The sequence below is a fragment of the Galeopterus variegatus genome, unplaced genomic scaffold, assembly GCF_000696425.1.
Source record: "Galeopterus variegatus unplaced genomic scaffold, G_variegatus-3.0.2 Scaffold996, whole genome shotgun sequence".
Classification (NCBI taxonomy): Eukaryota; Metazoa; Chordata; class Mammalia; order Dermoptera; family Cynocephalidae; genus Galeopterus; species Galeopterus variegatus.
The window spans coordinates 197,136-214,115 of NW_007727107.1; the positions used below are offsets into that span (position 1 = coordinate 197,136).

At 42.6% G+C, this 16,980-nt stretch overlaps 1 protein-coding gene and 1 pseudogene across 2 annotated transcripts in view; both read right to left on the reverse strand.

Annotated features, from left to right (window-relative positions):
- Positions 1–681: 681 nt before the first annotated feature.
- LOC103591603 lies at positions 682–4,279 on the reverse strand (annotated as a pseudogene). Its single transcript, XR_550592.1, has one exon. The product of XR_550592.1 is annotated as a U6 snRNA-associated Sm-like protein LSm5 pseudogene (transcript).
- Positions 4,280–11,246: 6,967 nt separating this feature from the next.
- The window catches only part of NME6 (NME/NM23 nucleoside diphosphate kinase 6), a 7,937-nt gene continuing 2,203 nt past the window's right edge, over positions 11,247–16,980 (reverse strand). Inside the window, exons 2-6 of the mRNA XM_008574076.1 lie at positions 15,195–15,291; positions 13,292–13,394; positions 12,687–12,726; positions 12,111–12,271; positions 11,247–11,816 (exon numbers count right to left, since the gene is read on the reverse strand). Coding sequence (XP_008572298.1) covers positions 11,650–11,816; positions 12,111–12,271; positions 12,687–12,726; positions 13,292–13,394; positions 15,195–15,284 — 561 coding nt within the window. The 5' untranslated portion in view covers positions 15,285–15,291 and the 3' untranslated portion in view covers positions 11,247–11,649. The remainder of the gene's footprint in view (positions 11,817–12,110; positions 12,272–12,686; positions 12,727–13,291; positions 13,395–15,194; positions 15,292–16,980) is intronic.

A 16,980-nucleotide genomic window follows, 5' to 3' on the forward strand; every position in this document is an offset into this window, starting at 1 on the left:
CTCTAGTTATGAGAGGCCTTCAGAGATAGTCTTCTGACCCCTTACGCTCCCTGTGCCTGTGAAGATGGCACAGGTCTAGCTTCTGGGAACAGAGATGCCAAGTGATGGTCCTCTTGGAGGAGTCGTCTTTGCATTTGACTACTTCCTTCTGCAACTGGGCCCTCATTAGCTTCTGTGACACTCTCCTTTTTTTTTTTTTTTTGGTACCTCTTTAGCCTTTGCTGCATCCTCTTCTATCCCACCTTCAGGTATTGCTCAGGGTTCAGTCTCTAGCCCTACAATCTGAGGGACTTTTTTTAACCTGTCCCCTTTCTAACTCTCCAATCCCATATCCAGGTCCCTTAAACTATACTCCAAAAGTTCTTCAGTCTCAGGACTTAAATCTCATAACCATGCTACCTGGGCCCTCCAATGACAGGGCTAAGATTACTAGCAATGCCCCATTATCAGCCTTCTAACACCAGGTTTAAGTGTTTTTAAACACAGCCTTTCCTAAATCCTCTAATCTCAGTGCCCAGTCTTAGCCACACTCTTACATCAGTCCTCCAATAATAGTTCTAAGGCCCTTTTAGACACCTGTTTTGCATTCCCAGGGCCCAGATTGCCCAGATTCCTGACAGTTTGCCTCATTCCCTTCTTGGCCCTGGGCTGGCTCTACCCCTGACATGTATGTCAATAAGTGTACCTTGGAGAGCTGTCCACTCAAGCCCCAGTGTCTTTATTTGACAAGAGAGGAAGGAGAAGGATGACTGTATAACCCCCCAAAACTTGGCTTGGTTTTGATGCTGGAGAGGAAGAAGGAGGAGAGAGAAAAAGAGTAGCTGGTCCAGAAGCCGATGTCTGCTCTCTCTCACTGGAAGTGGTTGTTCTCCAGGGAATTGTCAAGGTTAGCCTGGTTGGAGGTAAAGGCTAGGAGTACCTGGAATGTAGGTTCTCCCACCACATTTCAGATCAGGCTCTACTGCCTGGTCTACCACCATTATGCTGCCTTAGCTAAAAGCCACAGAGGGAAGTGTGTGTTTGTGTTTTCTTTGGGGTTGCTGAGCAGGGAAGGAGGGGGACACCATTATTCCATGTGATCTCAAAGCTGCTTCTCCCACTGGAAAACAAAAATGGAGAAATTAACAATCTTATATCTGCTTTAATTATGAGGGGAAGAAAAAAATGTTTATTTTGTATTAAATCCACAATAGACACTGTAGAGACACCAGTCCAGGCAGTCACAGGAAGAGATGCAGAGAGGACCTCTGTCCAGGCCAGGGCAGATAACTTTGGGTGCAGGAGTCCCTCTTTCTTGTGTCTTCTGGAAAAGTGATTGAAATCAGGTCTGTAACGGCTCCATCTCTGCAAGCTTGAGATGTTGTAAGATCTTCAGAATAAAGGGTTGTGGAAGGAGGAGGGATGGAGGAAGGAATAGCTGAATCTTTGGGGGTAAGGACTGATGACTTATTTCTGAAGAATAAGGGGTCTCATATTTGAATGGCTGCAAGGCCAAATAAGTACAACTGAGATCAAAGTAGTCCCTGTTTCCCTGCTGACCTCATCCTTCAGGCCCACCCCTAAATGTCTCTGGCTCTGCCCATTTCTTGGTGGTTTTATTTAGCCCTACAAAGGCCTCGCCCCTTTTTTTGAGCTTTATCCCTCAATGCAGACTTCTCTCTCAGTGCACACGAGGGAATGCTCCTTTGTCCCTCAGACTTGTTCTTCAGTACAGACTTCTCTCTTTGTATCCCAAATTTTCCTTTATTATTGAGTGGTGCCTGCAGGGTAGCATCTTAGGAGGTCTGCCTTTAGAGGCCACTTTCCCATGAGGCTTTGTGGGAGTGCTGTCTTGATTCAATCCCAGGGGTCCTGGTTTTCTGGAGCTGTTTCCTCTCCATTGTCATTCCCTCCTCTCCCCTGCCTTGTTGCCCCTTCTTTCCCCTCTTGAGGGGGCCCTTTATACCTTGACCTCAGGGACACCTCTTTCCAGGCCTTAGGGAAAGGGGTGGGAATCAAGGCCCCCACAACTGGCTTCTGTGATTCAGGTGTTAGGCCCTAGAGTAAGCCTCTCTCCAGGAAGGGAAGAGGAGAGGGGAGGGATGAGGATTTATTATGAATCTTAAAGGGATCATGGGCTCTTAGAACCTTAGAATCCAGAACTTGTGAGTCCTGGGTAGCTTCTGGGTTCCCCAGAGCCATTTATGACCAAGAAGAGTAAACCTGAAGGAGAGTTTGTGGAATGATGAGTTCATGGGAGGGAGATGGTTAGATGAGAGTTTGAACTTGGAGATTCCAATTACATGGGGGAGGATTTTATGTGGTGGGGGGCTGGCAAGTAAGAAAACTTCTAAATGTTCTAATAGATGTTGGGAAGAAGTATCTGTCTTTTGAAATATCCAACATTTTCTGGATTTTTTATGTCACCTCTTGTTCTCAAGCTGAGTCTATATTGAAGATTTAAAAAATTAATTTGGTGTATTTTATTTTATTTAACCAAAAACACCTTTATTTTGGTCTTCGGAAAAGAATTCCTTTCTTCCTTTTCCAAGATAATCATGATTAACTTATAAAAATGGGCATACATTTTCAAAGCATTTCCCTTTAATGGGAAACTTAGCTTTATAGGATCTAAAACATTAGAAGGTAAAAAAAATTATATTTTGTTGCCATTATAAGACAAAACAGAATCTAACATAAGTCAAGGAAACCCATTCATACTTCAGTTCCTTCTCCAGGAACCAGCATTGTTATATTATTTCCATTTATCAGAATCTGATCTAATTTAGTAGTCCTTCTTCCTTCTGGTGTGATTTCAAACTCTTTAACATCTTCCAGCACCATATTGACAAAGTCATCAAATCCTAGAAGTGTATCAACAATTTCCTTATCACTCTTCATCACAGTGTAAATTCTTGATCCTATACATTTGTCCACAAGTTCTAGCAGCAGCAGCTGTAACAGGTTGGTAGTAGCATTAGCCCCCATGACTACACCGGAAGTTAATTTGGTATATTTTAATCATAAGTGTTTTATGTAATTTTAAGTAAAACATACAAGAATGCAGAAATAGAAAATGAACTTACTTGATTTCAGTTAAAACAAATACATCTAGCCATCTTTTTTTGTCCATTCATCTGGATATAAATAATCATTGTTAAACCTTGGAAGTTATTCTCTTGTAGGAAATAATGGTCGTATGGAATCTAGTTCCATGGCTGGCAGATAGTAATTGCACAATATGTAAGTATCTACATATTATGATTTTTTTTCCCCACCATCAAAGTTATCTTTGAAAGATGAATCAGTCCTTGAAGCCCAGCTCTCAGTACAAGGCTCATTCCTTTCTGCCTCCCGACCTTGTCCACTCTGAGTTCTCCGACAGCCATTAAGTCTTTAAAGCTATGATTTCCTCTTCTCCTAGATTCTCTGTTGTTTCTGTTGAACCAGATAGAAGGGAACTGCGGTCACTTCTATGTGACAGTCCCTGAATGGGAGAATCCCCTTTAATACATGAGTGTTCTCAGTATAGGCATGTAAAATATCCTTGTCAATTACACAGTAAGCATTAGGAACCGCAGTGATATACTAAATTGGCTCAAAAACCCTACATGTCAGCTCCTTTTGCACTGCAAACCCATCAATTGAATTTGGGCACATTTTTTCTGCTGCAGGAACACAGACCAAGGAGTTTCATTTATGCACATCAGGGGCTAAAGCCACAGCCACCAGGAGATCATGCTAATCCTCATTCAGAAGATTGGAGAGGGCAGGGTGTCATAGGGAATGGTAGGGAAGATTTTTTTCCTTCCTTGGTCTTTCGCGCCAGAGTTGGTACTGCCTCCCTCCTCATATGCCTCTTGGCATCCTGTGAGCACTTGGGTTCTTTTGAATATATACTATTTTTGCTCCACAGAAAGCTATATCTTCATTACTGACTTTTCTCAGCTTTGGGAGCTCCTTGGCTCAGGATTACTTTTTGGCTAGGATGCAAGGCTTCCTGCCCCATTTTTATTACATTCTTTTGTCTTCACCTGGAAGAGTGTGAACAATAACCAAGGCCACATCCAGGGGCTTGTTTCAATCCTACTCTCACCACTCAGCCTGTAAACTTTTATCAACAGGTAGGAAAGTGGGGCCCCACTGGGTGAGAACATCTGCTAACAGATCCCTGTGAATCTAACAATATCCCTGAAAGTGGCCTGTGAGATCCTTTGTCCTTCTTCCAGAAAGCCATGTCTTTATCACAACATCACATCCTCATTACCAAAACTAAGCATGCAGGGATGCTTAGGACCCAAGGTGGATTGTCTCTCCCATCATTAGGTCTGTTCCCAAGTAGAGAAGAGAGACAAGGAAAAAAACACAAATATATGATGTTGGTAACAGTAGTGTGCTCATCTTGTAGATAAGGAAATTGAACAGAAATGTAGGTAACTTACCCATGTTCATACAGCTAATATGTGATGGTGCTTGGATTCAGCCTGGAATTCTGGAAACATTAGGAGTTTGGGTCTGAGGGGTTACTCTGTTCAATTCCTTGCCCTCTAGCAGCCTGGTCCTTCAAAGTCCTTTGGTATCCTAACATCGGACTAATTCTGGTACAAACAAAATTTAGGTATCTGCTATATCAGACTCATCTCCAGACCTCTTATGTGAAGATCTAAGGTGGGCAATTGAAGGTTTCCAAGCTAGAAACCTCCATGATAAGCCATTGCAGAAATAGTACGTGGCAAGAATTTGTGCTCCCTGTGCCTAGAAAGTTAGGCCCTCTGGCTTAGAATTTCTTGTTACTGGGGGTAGGGTGGGGAGTGGGGGAGATGCTTGTGCCAAAGAGCGCAGGAAATGACCACTAAACGAGTGTGGTGACTAACTTGGTCATTTTGGGTTTCCCGTGATGGTGGACTGGCAGGAGAAGCAAGGAGCTATCATACTTATGTACATAATTAACCCTGATTATGATCAGTTGCTGACATTGCTGCTCCCTGGAGTAGCAAGAGTACATCTGAACCCAGGGGATTCCGTGAGGAATTAAATCAACTCATTTTGTGTATATAAATTTCAGAATCAGTTTGTCAATTTCAGCAACAAAAACTTGCTTGGATCTTGACTACGATTGTGTTCAATCTGTTAACAATATTGAGTCTTCTGATCCGTAACATGGTATATATCCCCATTTATCTAGGTCTTCTTTAATTCCACTCAGCAAATATTTTATAGTTTTCTGTGTATCAATCTTGCACACCTTTTGGCAGATTTATCCTTAAGTATACTATATTTTTAACACTATCGTAAATTATATTGCTTTGTTAATTTCAATTTCTGATTGTTTATTGCTAGTCTGTAGGAATACAACTGATTTTGTATGGATGCTGGGAAGTTCCTGGTTGGGGAGCTGCATCTGGTTAGGGCCTTACTGCATCATAACATGGTGGAGGGCATCACACAATGAGAGGGCAAGAGCACACCAAACTGGACCCACTTGTGATGACTAACGCACTCTTGTGATAACCCGTTAACTCATTAATCCATTTATGAGGGCAGAACCCTCATGATCCAATCACTTCTTAAAGGCCCCACCTCCTAATACTGTTACATTGGGGATTAAATTTCAACATGAGTTTCAGAGGGGATGGACATTCAAACCAAAGCAACCGGAGAGTGAGGAAGGAGGGGGAAGTGTTGGAAGTTTGAAGAGAGGAGAGAATATGTGAAATAGTTATATACCTAAGAGAGTGGAAGAAGTGAGTAGTTTAGGAAGACATGAGATACACAAGAGAGGTATGTGGAAGGAGACTGATTTAAAGGTAAGATTTAAGGAATTTAGAGATGGAGGAATTCTGAGTGATGTCAAAGACTAGAGTATGGACTGTTCATTACTATTTACAAAGCAACAATATGTATACCTGGAACTGTGCTGGACAACAGTGATAGAGGCATGAAGAAAACACTTTGCTCTAATGAAATTTGTACTCTAGGGAGAAAGCCAGATTTTAAACAAAGAATACTGCTAATCTTAATAACAATAGTAGTACATGTTATGAAAAGCAGTACATTGTATGATAGAGTGAAGAACTGGGAGAATCTAACTGGACTATGGGATGTGGGAAGGCTTTCTTATGGAAAGTGCATTTAAGGTGGGACCTAAATGACAAACAGGAATGAGCCAAGCAGAAAGATGAGGGACAGCATGGGTAAAGACCTTGAGGTGGAGAGAATGTTCATGGGAGCTTGAGCACTAGGATTCATTGAGTGGTGTAAGAGGACACTGAGGAAGTGATGTGGGGAATTTTGGTTTTTATTCCAAGTACAGTGAAATACAGGGCATGACCTAAAGAGTTGGACATTTAAGAAAAAGAACACTTTGGCTGTTGTGTGAAAAATGAATTGGGGGTGGGGGGATGGGGAGCGGCATGGTAAGAGTAGAAAAGAAAAGTTGGGAGACTTGTAACTCAGCAAGAGATGATGGTAGCTTGGACTGGAATGGAGCAGTGGATGTGGAGAGAAGTAGACAGATCTATTAAAGACATAGTTGCCAGGACTTGGTGTTTCCTTCCCTCTTTTCCTCTGGCCGCTACCCCCTTTATTACTTCACACCCGAGCTCACAGAGCTCTTTCCCCTCCCTCCTTCTGCCACAGTCTTCATCTGAAAACCTGTGAGAAAAGATGATTGTTTTAAGTCTCTAAATTTTGGAGTAGTTTGTTACACAGCAATATTATAGCAATAGGTAACTAATACACACAGCTAACAAAAGGGGGAAAAAGCAACATATGCACAAGATTGTTCAGTGTGGCATTAATTGTAATAGCAAACTTTTGGAGACCATTGGTTAATGGACATGAAGAATTATTACATTTTATAATGATAAATATGCTAATTATCCTGATTTGATCACATACTGTACACAAGCACAACTCTGTACCCCACATATATGTATAATCAATTATGTTTCAATAAAAAAGTTTCTTGGAGACTATTTAAATTCCTGTTATTGAATAGATGATGGTATGGTCACAGGATGGAGTATTATGTAGATGTAAAAAAAAAGAAAGAAGATCTTTATAAACTTATATGGAGTGATTTCTATATTATAGCTTGGGGTTAAAGAAAAAAACAAAGTACAAAAGAGTATATGAAGTGTGTTGCCTTATGTGTGAGGAGGAAGGGGAAACACACACACACACACTTTTGCAAAAAGAAATATAAGAGAATAAGCCAGAAGCTAATACAATGGGTTTTCTTTAGGGAGTGGGTGTTGCAGGGTGTAAGTGAAAAGGGGAAGTGAATGGGACTTCTAGTATTCCTTTTCCTGTATCATTCTGGTTTTAGAATATGTGCTGCTGAAGCGAGCACCCTTTTCCTATAGTTTCAAACATTGAATCATGTTAATGTTTTACATATTCAAAATAAATGAAGTTAAATCAACTTAAAAAATTTAGTTGATAAAAATCTGAATTTAAAAACAGAAATAAATGAATTAAATATTGAAATAATCCCAAAGAAGAGAAAAATAAATTATTCTATATAAGATTTGAATATAATACTCTGACTATGCACCCTCAGTGGGATCTATTCTAATGACAAAAAAGAACTGCAAAGGAATCTTGAACTTTACTTAGTAGGTTTGTTGTTGGTAGTGTTATAGCCATAGAGAAAATTTTTTTTTTTTAATTTTAACACAAAACCACAAATCTTAAATGTACAGCTGGATGACTTTTGACAAATGCACACATACAGTCAACCATTACCCAGATCAGGATAAAGAACATTTTCGTCATCCAACAAAGTTCCCCTGTGTCCTACTCCCTTCCCCATCCCCCCTGCCCCGCAATAAAGCAGTCATTATTTTGATCTATATCACCATAGATTGGCTGTGCCTGTTTTTGAACATCATTTAAATGGAACCAAACATTATGCATTCCTTTGTGTCTAGCTTCTTTCACTAAGCACCATTTTGAGATCTAAATAGTTCATACTTCTCTATTGTTAAATAGAATTCCATTGTATGAATATACCATAGTTTGTTTACTTATTCTTTTGATGGACATTTGAGTTGTTTTCAGTTTTTGGTTTTTATGAATAAAGCTGCTTGAACGGCCATGGCAGCTTGGGGTGGGGTGTTAGAGTCCATGCATGAAGAAGGAATCCACATGGCAGGGAGAGGCAGAGTTGAGGGATGGCGAAGGTGGCATCCATGAGGGGAGCAGTGGCAACTTGACCTAGGGTGTCAGAGACTGAAGAGAATGAAGACTGGGTGCAGGTGAGAGTGACGAGACAACCTGGAGTTGGGTGTTAAAACCTGAGTGAGGTGAGAAAGGTGTCCACATGAGGAGGGGGCAGTGATGGGAGATTGGTTGATTACCTATAGTGGGTTTGATCAAATGAATACATACACTGAGGATAATGAGAGTCAAGTTTTTGTTAGAGAGACACATCTCCCTCACTCTTCGAGCACTTCCTTTCTGGCACAAGATGATATTCCAGGCTCATCTTGTAATTTCCCTGCACCAACCATGGAATCAGCCACTTCTCCAAAGAACACTGGTTCCTTTCAATAGATTTAGAAACCAAGATCTGGGTGCTAGGTGCTCATTATAGTAGAGTGTCACTTCTGTCAGGTCAGAGCCAGGGAATATATGTACCTACATACATACAAAAACATATTTAAAATCTTTCCATGAACTTTTTGAAGACCCCTCATATTGCAAACCATTAGTTCACACCAATACCTCCAATTCCAGCCCAACATCACCAGGTTTATTCTAGTTTTCTCCCTTTCTATATTTAAACTCCCCTCTCTACAGAAACCTGGCTCCATTAAGTGAGAGACAATTTTATTGGGAGACAATTCTCATTGGGTCTCTCATGTTTCTGTGTGTCTTGTGTGCAGAGGCATTGACAGCTTTTGTTCCAGATTATCTTAAGGACTTTTGTACAGCAAATAGCCTTAGAAGACAGAATATCTAAGATCGTGGTTTCTTAGCCGTGATGCAAACCTACTATATGTGCAGTACCAACCTGGGCCTGCCTGTGCTGCTCCTGTGGGACTTGCAGGGCAAGAGGGACCAAGGCGAATATTCCACCAGCTGTGCCCTGAGTAGTAGTCTCTGCCCTAGGAATCGTTTGTCTTCTGCCAGTATCCATGAAACTGATTCCCTAACACAATGAGATTGTTGAAGTTCTGCTCAGCTTCTCAGCTGCCTCTTCCAGAATTGGCAGATGGCCTTAATTCCAAGTCTCAGGTTCATTTCTATTACTTCACTTCTGTACTGGATTTTGGTCCTATAACTCTTCACTGCCACCTAATACTTCCAAATAAATGCTTTTTATATTTTGTACAGCTTTTCTAGTTATTCTCTATGTGCAGGGGGGTCCAAATTCCCTGGTCTACTATTACCAAAGGTAGTAGATGAAGGCAATTTTTAATTCCAAGGTTTTAGGGCCACCAAAAAGAGAGGGACATACATGTACTGAGAAAGAAAAGTCAGGATCTGACAAAAGATGTGTCACAGGCTTCTTGGATCACACACAGACCAAATTGACCCATTAATAGATCTGAAAATAACCAAGCTTCCTAGCCCTTCAGTACCCTATTTGACCTTGAGGCTTAGTTCCAATGCCAGCTACATCTTTTGTAGAAGTCTCCCCCCACTCCCCCATCTATCACCCTCACATCTTCACTTGGCCAAAGTAAAAACTTCTCTCCTCTGTTCTCCCACAGGACTTTGTACCTCGGTTATGGCACTTTCCCATCTCTGCCATGTACTACAGTTGGCTGACTACCCAACTTCATAATTAGCAACTTGAGGACCAAATCAGGTCTTAATCATCTTTCTGTTTTTTTCAGAATGCCTTGAAAAGAGAATTTACAAAAACAAATATTTGCATAAGCCAACAAAGGAGATGAAGAAATAGCCAGAGAAGAACGAATCCAATGGTGTGGGGATCAGGAAAGTCAAGAGAACAGAGTGTTTCTGAAAAATGAAGCAATAGTGAATGCTGTGGAGAAGTCAGAATGATGAAGCTTGAAAAGAATCCCCTAAATGTGGCAGCATGGAGATCGTGATAGAAACAGTAGCTCCCCTGGAGTGGGAGGTGTGCAAGTCACACTAGAAAGGGCTGCTGAGAAAATGGGGATGAGACTTTCAGTGTGGACAATTGATATGGGCTTGGCTGTACAGAGATGAAGAGACAAGAGGTAGCTAAAGGGGAAAATGAGGTTAAAAAGATTTTGAAAGCTGGGAGACACCAAAACATGTTTGATTCAAAGGGGAAGGACTCAGTGGAGAAAGATAAAAAAAGGTGCAGTAGAGATAAGATAACCCAAAGAGCAAGGAGATGGGATTCAGAGCACACCTGGAAGGACTAGCTTGATAGCAGCAGGATTCTTCCTATGTTGTAACAGGAATACAGGAGCAAATGGGTGAATGTGCAGATACATTTATAGAGTCAGATGGAAGAAGATTCTCTAAGAATCCTAGGCCTTTTGCTCTAAACGAAAAGGTAGTACACAGTATAAATGCACTATCTTTAGCTGATCAGCCTCCATACAAGGTAACCTTCCTTAACATTCTTTAAAGGTTTCTCACAAGTCCCAGTGTGTCAGATTGTCATTCTACTGGCTCCCAATGACCCATACCTCCCCATATCCATGCTCTTATGTAGTCATCTCATACATGGACTGTGGGCTTAGCCATATGACTTGTTTTGGACAACGAGATATTAGCAAATGTGACACAAGCAGAAGCTTCATAAGCTTGAGTGTGGGGCCTGCCCTCTTGGAATACTGAAACAACTGTGCTGTGAAGCTCAGGATGAAACACCATATTGGATCTACCAGCTGAATGCAGGCACAAGTAAGTCTGGGTGAAACCAACAGTCAACCATGCAGCCAACCCACAGACACAAAGGATAAATCATTACTATTTTAAGTCACTAAATTTTGAGGTGATTTGTAATGCAGCAGTAGATAACTGTAATACTCAGCTATGATAGAGACATGGCTACTTTTAGTGTCTTGTGCAAATCAGAAATAAGTGAATCATAAAAATATGTCTCCACTGGGCAGATATACCTTGGTTCAGATAAAAGGTACCTCTTCCTCCAGGACACAGCCCTGTGCCAGAGGGCACAGCATGGCTTGAGTTCACCCTCAGCTCTATTGCTGGGTATCTTTACACACTACATAAGCTGCACACTTTGTGTGTGTCAGCCTACTGGGTGATTCCTACACAATATTCTCTTCATTTAGCACACAACAGAAACCTGGCTTCAGGGCAGGTTTAATTACACCAATTAAGGATAGGGAAAAAGCTCCCAGAGTAGTGCTCCCATCCTTGAGGATTTGGTAGAACACTGACTTTTATTGAGGAAGATAGGTCAAATGTTGCTTATACAGTCACTGCATTTTTCAGGCAAGTTAATTAGGCAAGCTCCTCTTTGAAGAAGGATGAATAGTTCTCAGCAAAAAGATGAGTTATCATTCTTCTGAACCACCCATGAATATTCTGGAGAAGAGGTAGACAGCTAGATTCTGGAGGATTTACAGTGATGAGCTAGACCCTCTGGCAGATGGTGGTGCCCACCAGAGATAGCAGCATGAGCCCTGGTCCTAGGAGAATGCTTTGGACCAGAAGTCTAGGAGAAAAGGCTGGACTGACAGGCCTGCATCAGGCTGGTCCTGGGCCTCTTGTTCCAGCTGCGCAGTGGATGCCTCCCTCTGGACTATAGTGCACAGGGCCACAGCGCAACTGGGGCTCCTCCTCCTCATACCAGCGCTTTTCACTGAAGTCAGGGAAGAAGGCTGCAATCTCTCTGCTAGCTGAAACCACAGAGTCTGTAAAGGGAGATAAGATAGAGAAGGGTTCTCACAGGGAGTGCATGGTGGAGGCAAGAGGCAGTCATAATCAGCCTCAGAAACCTGAGCCTCTTCTTTTCCCTCAGTCTTGGGCACGTAAAAAAAGTCCACAGGCCATATCTGCCAAGATGGCTACAAAGGGCCAGAAACACAAATGGGAAGAAAGCTTGTTGGACGGATCCAGCTGTCAACCCTACCATATAGCCTGCCCACCAGCCCAAAACATATCCCATTATTTATTGCTGTGGATGCAAAAAGAGGAGGCAGACTCACCTGAGCCATGGGTGGTGTTGCGGGTATCAGTGAGGCCAAAACTCCCACGAATTGAACCTGGGGCCATGTGGCGTGCTCGAAACACTCTGGTAGGTCCCATCAGTGTCCTCCAGAGCTGGATGGCATCCTTGTGGGCAAGGATGTAGGCTCGGATTGGCCCACTGTGAACAAAAGGAGCACAGGTAGAATCTGGCCATCTAGTCTGGGAGGGCATGCTGTAAATAAAGGCACACTGTACATCCTGGACATTTCCTTGCCTTTCTAGATGAATACCAATGCTGCTTAAAATAGAAATTGATGCAGAGCCACTGCCGATGTACAAGAAAGGCCACAGAGATCAACAGTTGCTAGGCAGCACTCAACAATACTCTTCGACAGCCCTGGGTCCAGTGCCCACCATGGGACAGGTGCCAAACAGGTGAGTGTTGGCACAGTCAGAGCCCTAAGTCCATGCTTCTTCAGACTTCACACTCATTACAACTTTAAAGAGTGGCAAATGCAATTAACAAACCCATTTAGGGGGAAGGGGAGATAAGCCTCAATGGATAAAGATGCTAGAACAAAAATTAGAAGTACCTGGCCATGAACTCCACCAGCCGCTGATAGAAAAAACGTCCTGCAAAGAGAGAGTACCTTCATCAAAACACTGGTGCCATGAGAACTTTTTGTAAATCTACCTCCTTATCTGGAATAATAAAAACTTGTTTTAGAAAAAAGAACAAGGACCTTAGAGTCTCACATACCTGTGTCTGAATTCAGATCTGCTACTTACAATCTATGTAGTTTTGGGTAAGTCATTAACCTCCCTAACACAGTTACCTAATCTGTGTACTGGGTATATAACAATACCTACCTTTTAGGGTTGTTGGGAGATTAAATGAAATAATGAGCATGAGGAAAATGTCTGACAAAGTAAACATTCACTAAATATTAGCTACTGATGTTGTTATTAGGACATAAAATCAAGTTTCTGGTTGGGACAAGGAGGTAGAACGCTCCTCGGGAAAAAAAAAAGACTGATAATCATGAAAAGTTCATAAATAAACCAAGATTTTAGAAGACTGGATACAATTTTACAAGGTAGGTCAGAGAGAGCCTGTTATTGTATGTTCCAAGTAAAATCTCTCTTATAGGCCTCTTGGGATTGAGAAGCTGTCCATTCAGAGGACTAATGGTCCTACCTTCATGCTCTTGGTAAAACCTCTGGCAATCTTCCTTTCTCCACAGTAGTTCTCTCATTCGTACAATAAGGAACTTGTTGCTCAGAATCTGCTGATGAACAGCCTGGATAAACACCACCCCAAAGATACAAATCAGTCAGGAGAACCGGGCTGACCAAAAGAAATCATGAGGACCCCTTGGAGCTCAGGACTTGAGGGTCTGTCTGAATGGTGTGTCAGAAGAAAAAGAAGGTAGTGTGAGGCTAAGACCTTCAGTCACAAGCCAGAGTGTGAGCTGCTGGTGGAGGGGGACAGGAAGAGTGCTGTCTCTGCCCTTCCATACCTCCACCCCCTCAAGCTCAATCTAGCCCACAGAACCTACCACCCGGAAAACCATGAGATTGTTAATGGTCCTGACTTGAGTTTCTCTCACTCTCTTCAAACTATCACACTTGACAGATTAAAAACTCTTAAATTTAGGGGCCGGCCCGGTGGTGCACTGCTACAGTGCGCCGCTTGAGAGTGCGGTGGTGCTCCCGCCAAGGGTTCGGATCCCACATACAGACCGGTTCCCGCTCACTGGCTGAGCGAGGTGTGGGCGCAACGCCAAGGGTTCCGATCCCGTTGCCGGTTCCGGTCCGGTACGGGCGCGACACTGAGGGTTGCGATCCGTTGCCGGACAAGAAAAAAGACAAAAAGGAAAAAAAAAAAAACTCTTAAATTTACATGTCACACTCTGGTCAGAGGTTTTGGGTAGTCCCTATTCTTTATGGAATGAAGTATAACCACTTTAGCCCAGTGCTCAAAGCTGTACTTTCCTTGCCCTCTACCATTTCCAATTCTTTATCCCACCAACCCAGGCTGCCTTGACCCTCAGACCCATCATACGCACTCCTTCCTTTGTGGAACACCTATCTTCCTCCTGGCACTAACCAAAGTCCACCCTTCCTTTGAGGCCTGGCCAAGTCCCACCACTTCCAGGTCATCATTGCTGACTGCTTTGGTCTCCCTTTGCACCACAGTGGGCTTACTCAGCAGTGCTGCTCAGTTAGTACTTATCAAACTGTGGTAGGCAGAATCCTAAAGTGACCCTATGCCCACCAAGATTTCCCACCCCAATCCCCAGGACTGTGAATATAATACAATATGATTATGTTACATTATATAACAAAAAGGATTTTGCAGATGTAATTAAGGTTACTAATCAGTTGACTTTGCTTTAATCAACAGGGAGATTATCCAGGTGGGCCTAATTAGTCACGAGTCCTTTAAAAGAAGAGTTTTCTCTGGTTGGGGGCTGAAGGAGAGAACTCAGATATTCAAAGCATGAGGAGGATTTGATGCACTGTTGCTGTCTTGAAGATGGAGTGGGCCATGTGATAAGAAATGTGAGTGGTCTCTATAAGCTGACAGCAGTTCCTGTCTAAATGCCAGCAAGGAAATGGGGACCTCACTTCTATAATCACAGGAACCTGAATGAGCCTGGAAGTGGATTCTCCCCCAGACCCTCCAGATAAGGGTGCAGCCAGCCCATACCGTGACTTTGGCCTTGTGAGACTATAAGGAGATAATCCAGCCAAGCCTACTGGACCTCTAGACTATAGAATTGTGAGATAATAAATGAGTATTGTTTTAAGCTGTTAACTTTATGGTACTTCCTCATGTAGCAATAGGACATTAACACATATACATTATCTTGAGATTTGGTTCTTTTTATACATTGGGTACTTTCTTACATGTTAGCTCTGCCCCAAGTGTCCTACAGACTTTTAGTCTCTTTAGAGTCAAAGTCCATGGCTCCTAGCTTTGCCTCGACAACATCTAGGACAGAACTGTGTTGTCAGTTGCCACAAGTGGACCTTACAGCACCTGAAACAGCAGCAGTGCCCAGGACATACAGTAGAGGCTTAGGATTCATTCTTACCTCCAGAATCAGTGGGTGAGCAACTGCATCAGGCTTGATCAGGGCTAGAGTGAGCTGCAGAGCCTGAGGGCTTCGCAAGATCGAGGTCATCTCACTCCTGCCATTAAAGAGCGGGATTAGGGGCCATCAGTTCTGCACTCCCACTCCTCCCTACTCTGGAGCCATGCAGCTTTGCAAGCTAAACAGTGCCCTTACTCCTGACGCTCATAAACCACCTGAGTTACGTTGTGGATTGAATCATGTCCCCCCAAAACTCACTGAAGCTTGAATTGTGTCCCCCAAGTTTTATGTACTAAAAACTTAGCCCCCACTGTGGCTGTTAAGAGGGCAGGAAATCCTACTATAGTAATTGAAAAGTAGAGCCTTGAAGAGGTGATTGGATTGTGGGACTTTACAGTAGTGAACGGATTAATAAGGGTGGTCAGGGGCATAGTTCTGAGGGCTTTAAAAAGAGTGAATGAGGAGGTTATTCTATCTCTCTGCTCCGCCATGTCTCAATGTGATACCTGCCATCATGAAGTCACCACCAAAGAAAGCCTTCACCAGATGTGTTCCTGGACTTTGGACTTTCTAGCCCCTGGGACTGTAAGCAATACATTTTGTTTTCTTATAAATCACCCACTTCCAAGTATTTTGTTGTAAGCAACAGAAACGGACTAATACATACGTTATTTTATTTAATTGCCCATTTGTGCTCATGGGACTGAGGGAAGGGAGTGGTAGAGGGAGCATTCAGGTTACTCTGTGAAATATGTAATTTCGGTGTGTGACTGTAAGCCTATGAGGGAGTTACCCATTCAAGAGAAATTCAAGTTTAAACACTACCCATCTCTGCCAAATACTCTCTTCCCTTCCTAACTTTCTTTTGTGTTTTACAGAGGATTTACAATTTACACTCCTAAACAGCCTGGCCACAGCGTACAATGACTAATTGCCTTCTTAAGGCTCTCTATCCCATAGTGCTATCCCATCAATTCTAGAATTGGAAGATTGATGGACAAGAAGTGGGATTCTGCCAGGATACCAAAAAGTCTGTTGGATATACACCATCTCTTATTGATAGGCCAGGATGTCCTCTTTCATACACTCAACTGTCCTCAGTGGCAAGGCTTGTAAACATGCAACTCCAAGGTCAGGATTGGTTGTAACCATTTTGTATCTGAAGCAGTTGAAACTGCCTGGCACAAGGGTACCCCATCAGTTTTACTGACTAAATGAAACTATAGTCTTATTTCTATTCATTCTTGTATTCCTAGTATCTAGCATGGTGTGAGAGCTCAATAAATAATTGTGGCAATGTATAATAAATGTAAAAGTATTTTATAAGCTGGGCTAAGAGAAGTTGAAGTCTCTTCTAACTGTGAAATTCTGTTTACATGTGAGAAATTAATCACCTCTGCAGGAGTAAAGACTAGGTCTCAAAATATTATCTCAGTGCTATCTTTAATTTGCCAACAAATACAGAAAAGGCTTCCATGAACACATGCAGGGACAGAGTCTGAACAACATTCTCATTTCTCTTAGCCTGAAGATAGTCTGACAGTCATGTTAAAGGTGGTGCTAGGGTCTGGCCCAAACAAATTATGCCAAGGTCTCTTCTACTCATGTCCTTTCTACAGCTTTCAGCTTGATGTTCCACTCAAACCACAAAGCCAAACCCAATCTAATCAATACAAGATCAGCAAACCCACTCTCTCTAATATGCCTGGTGCTGAGTAATCCAGAACCTTCATCTATGGAGACATCCCCCCCCACCCCCCCCCCCCCCCCCCCCCCCCCCCCCCCC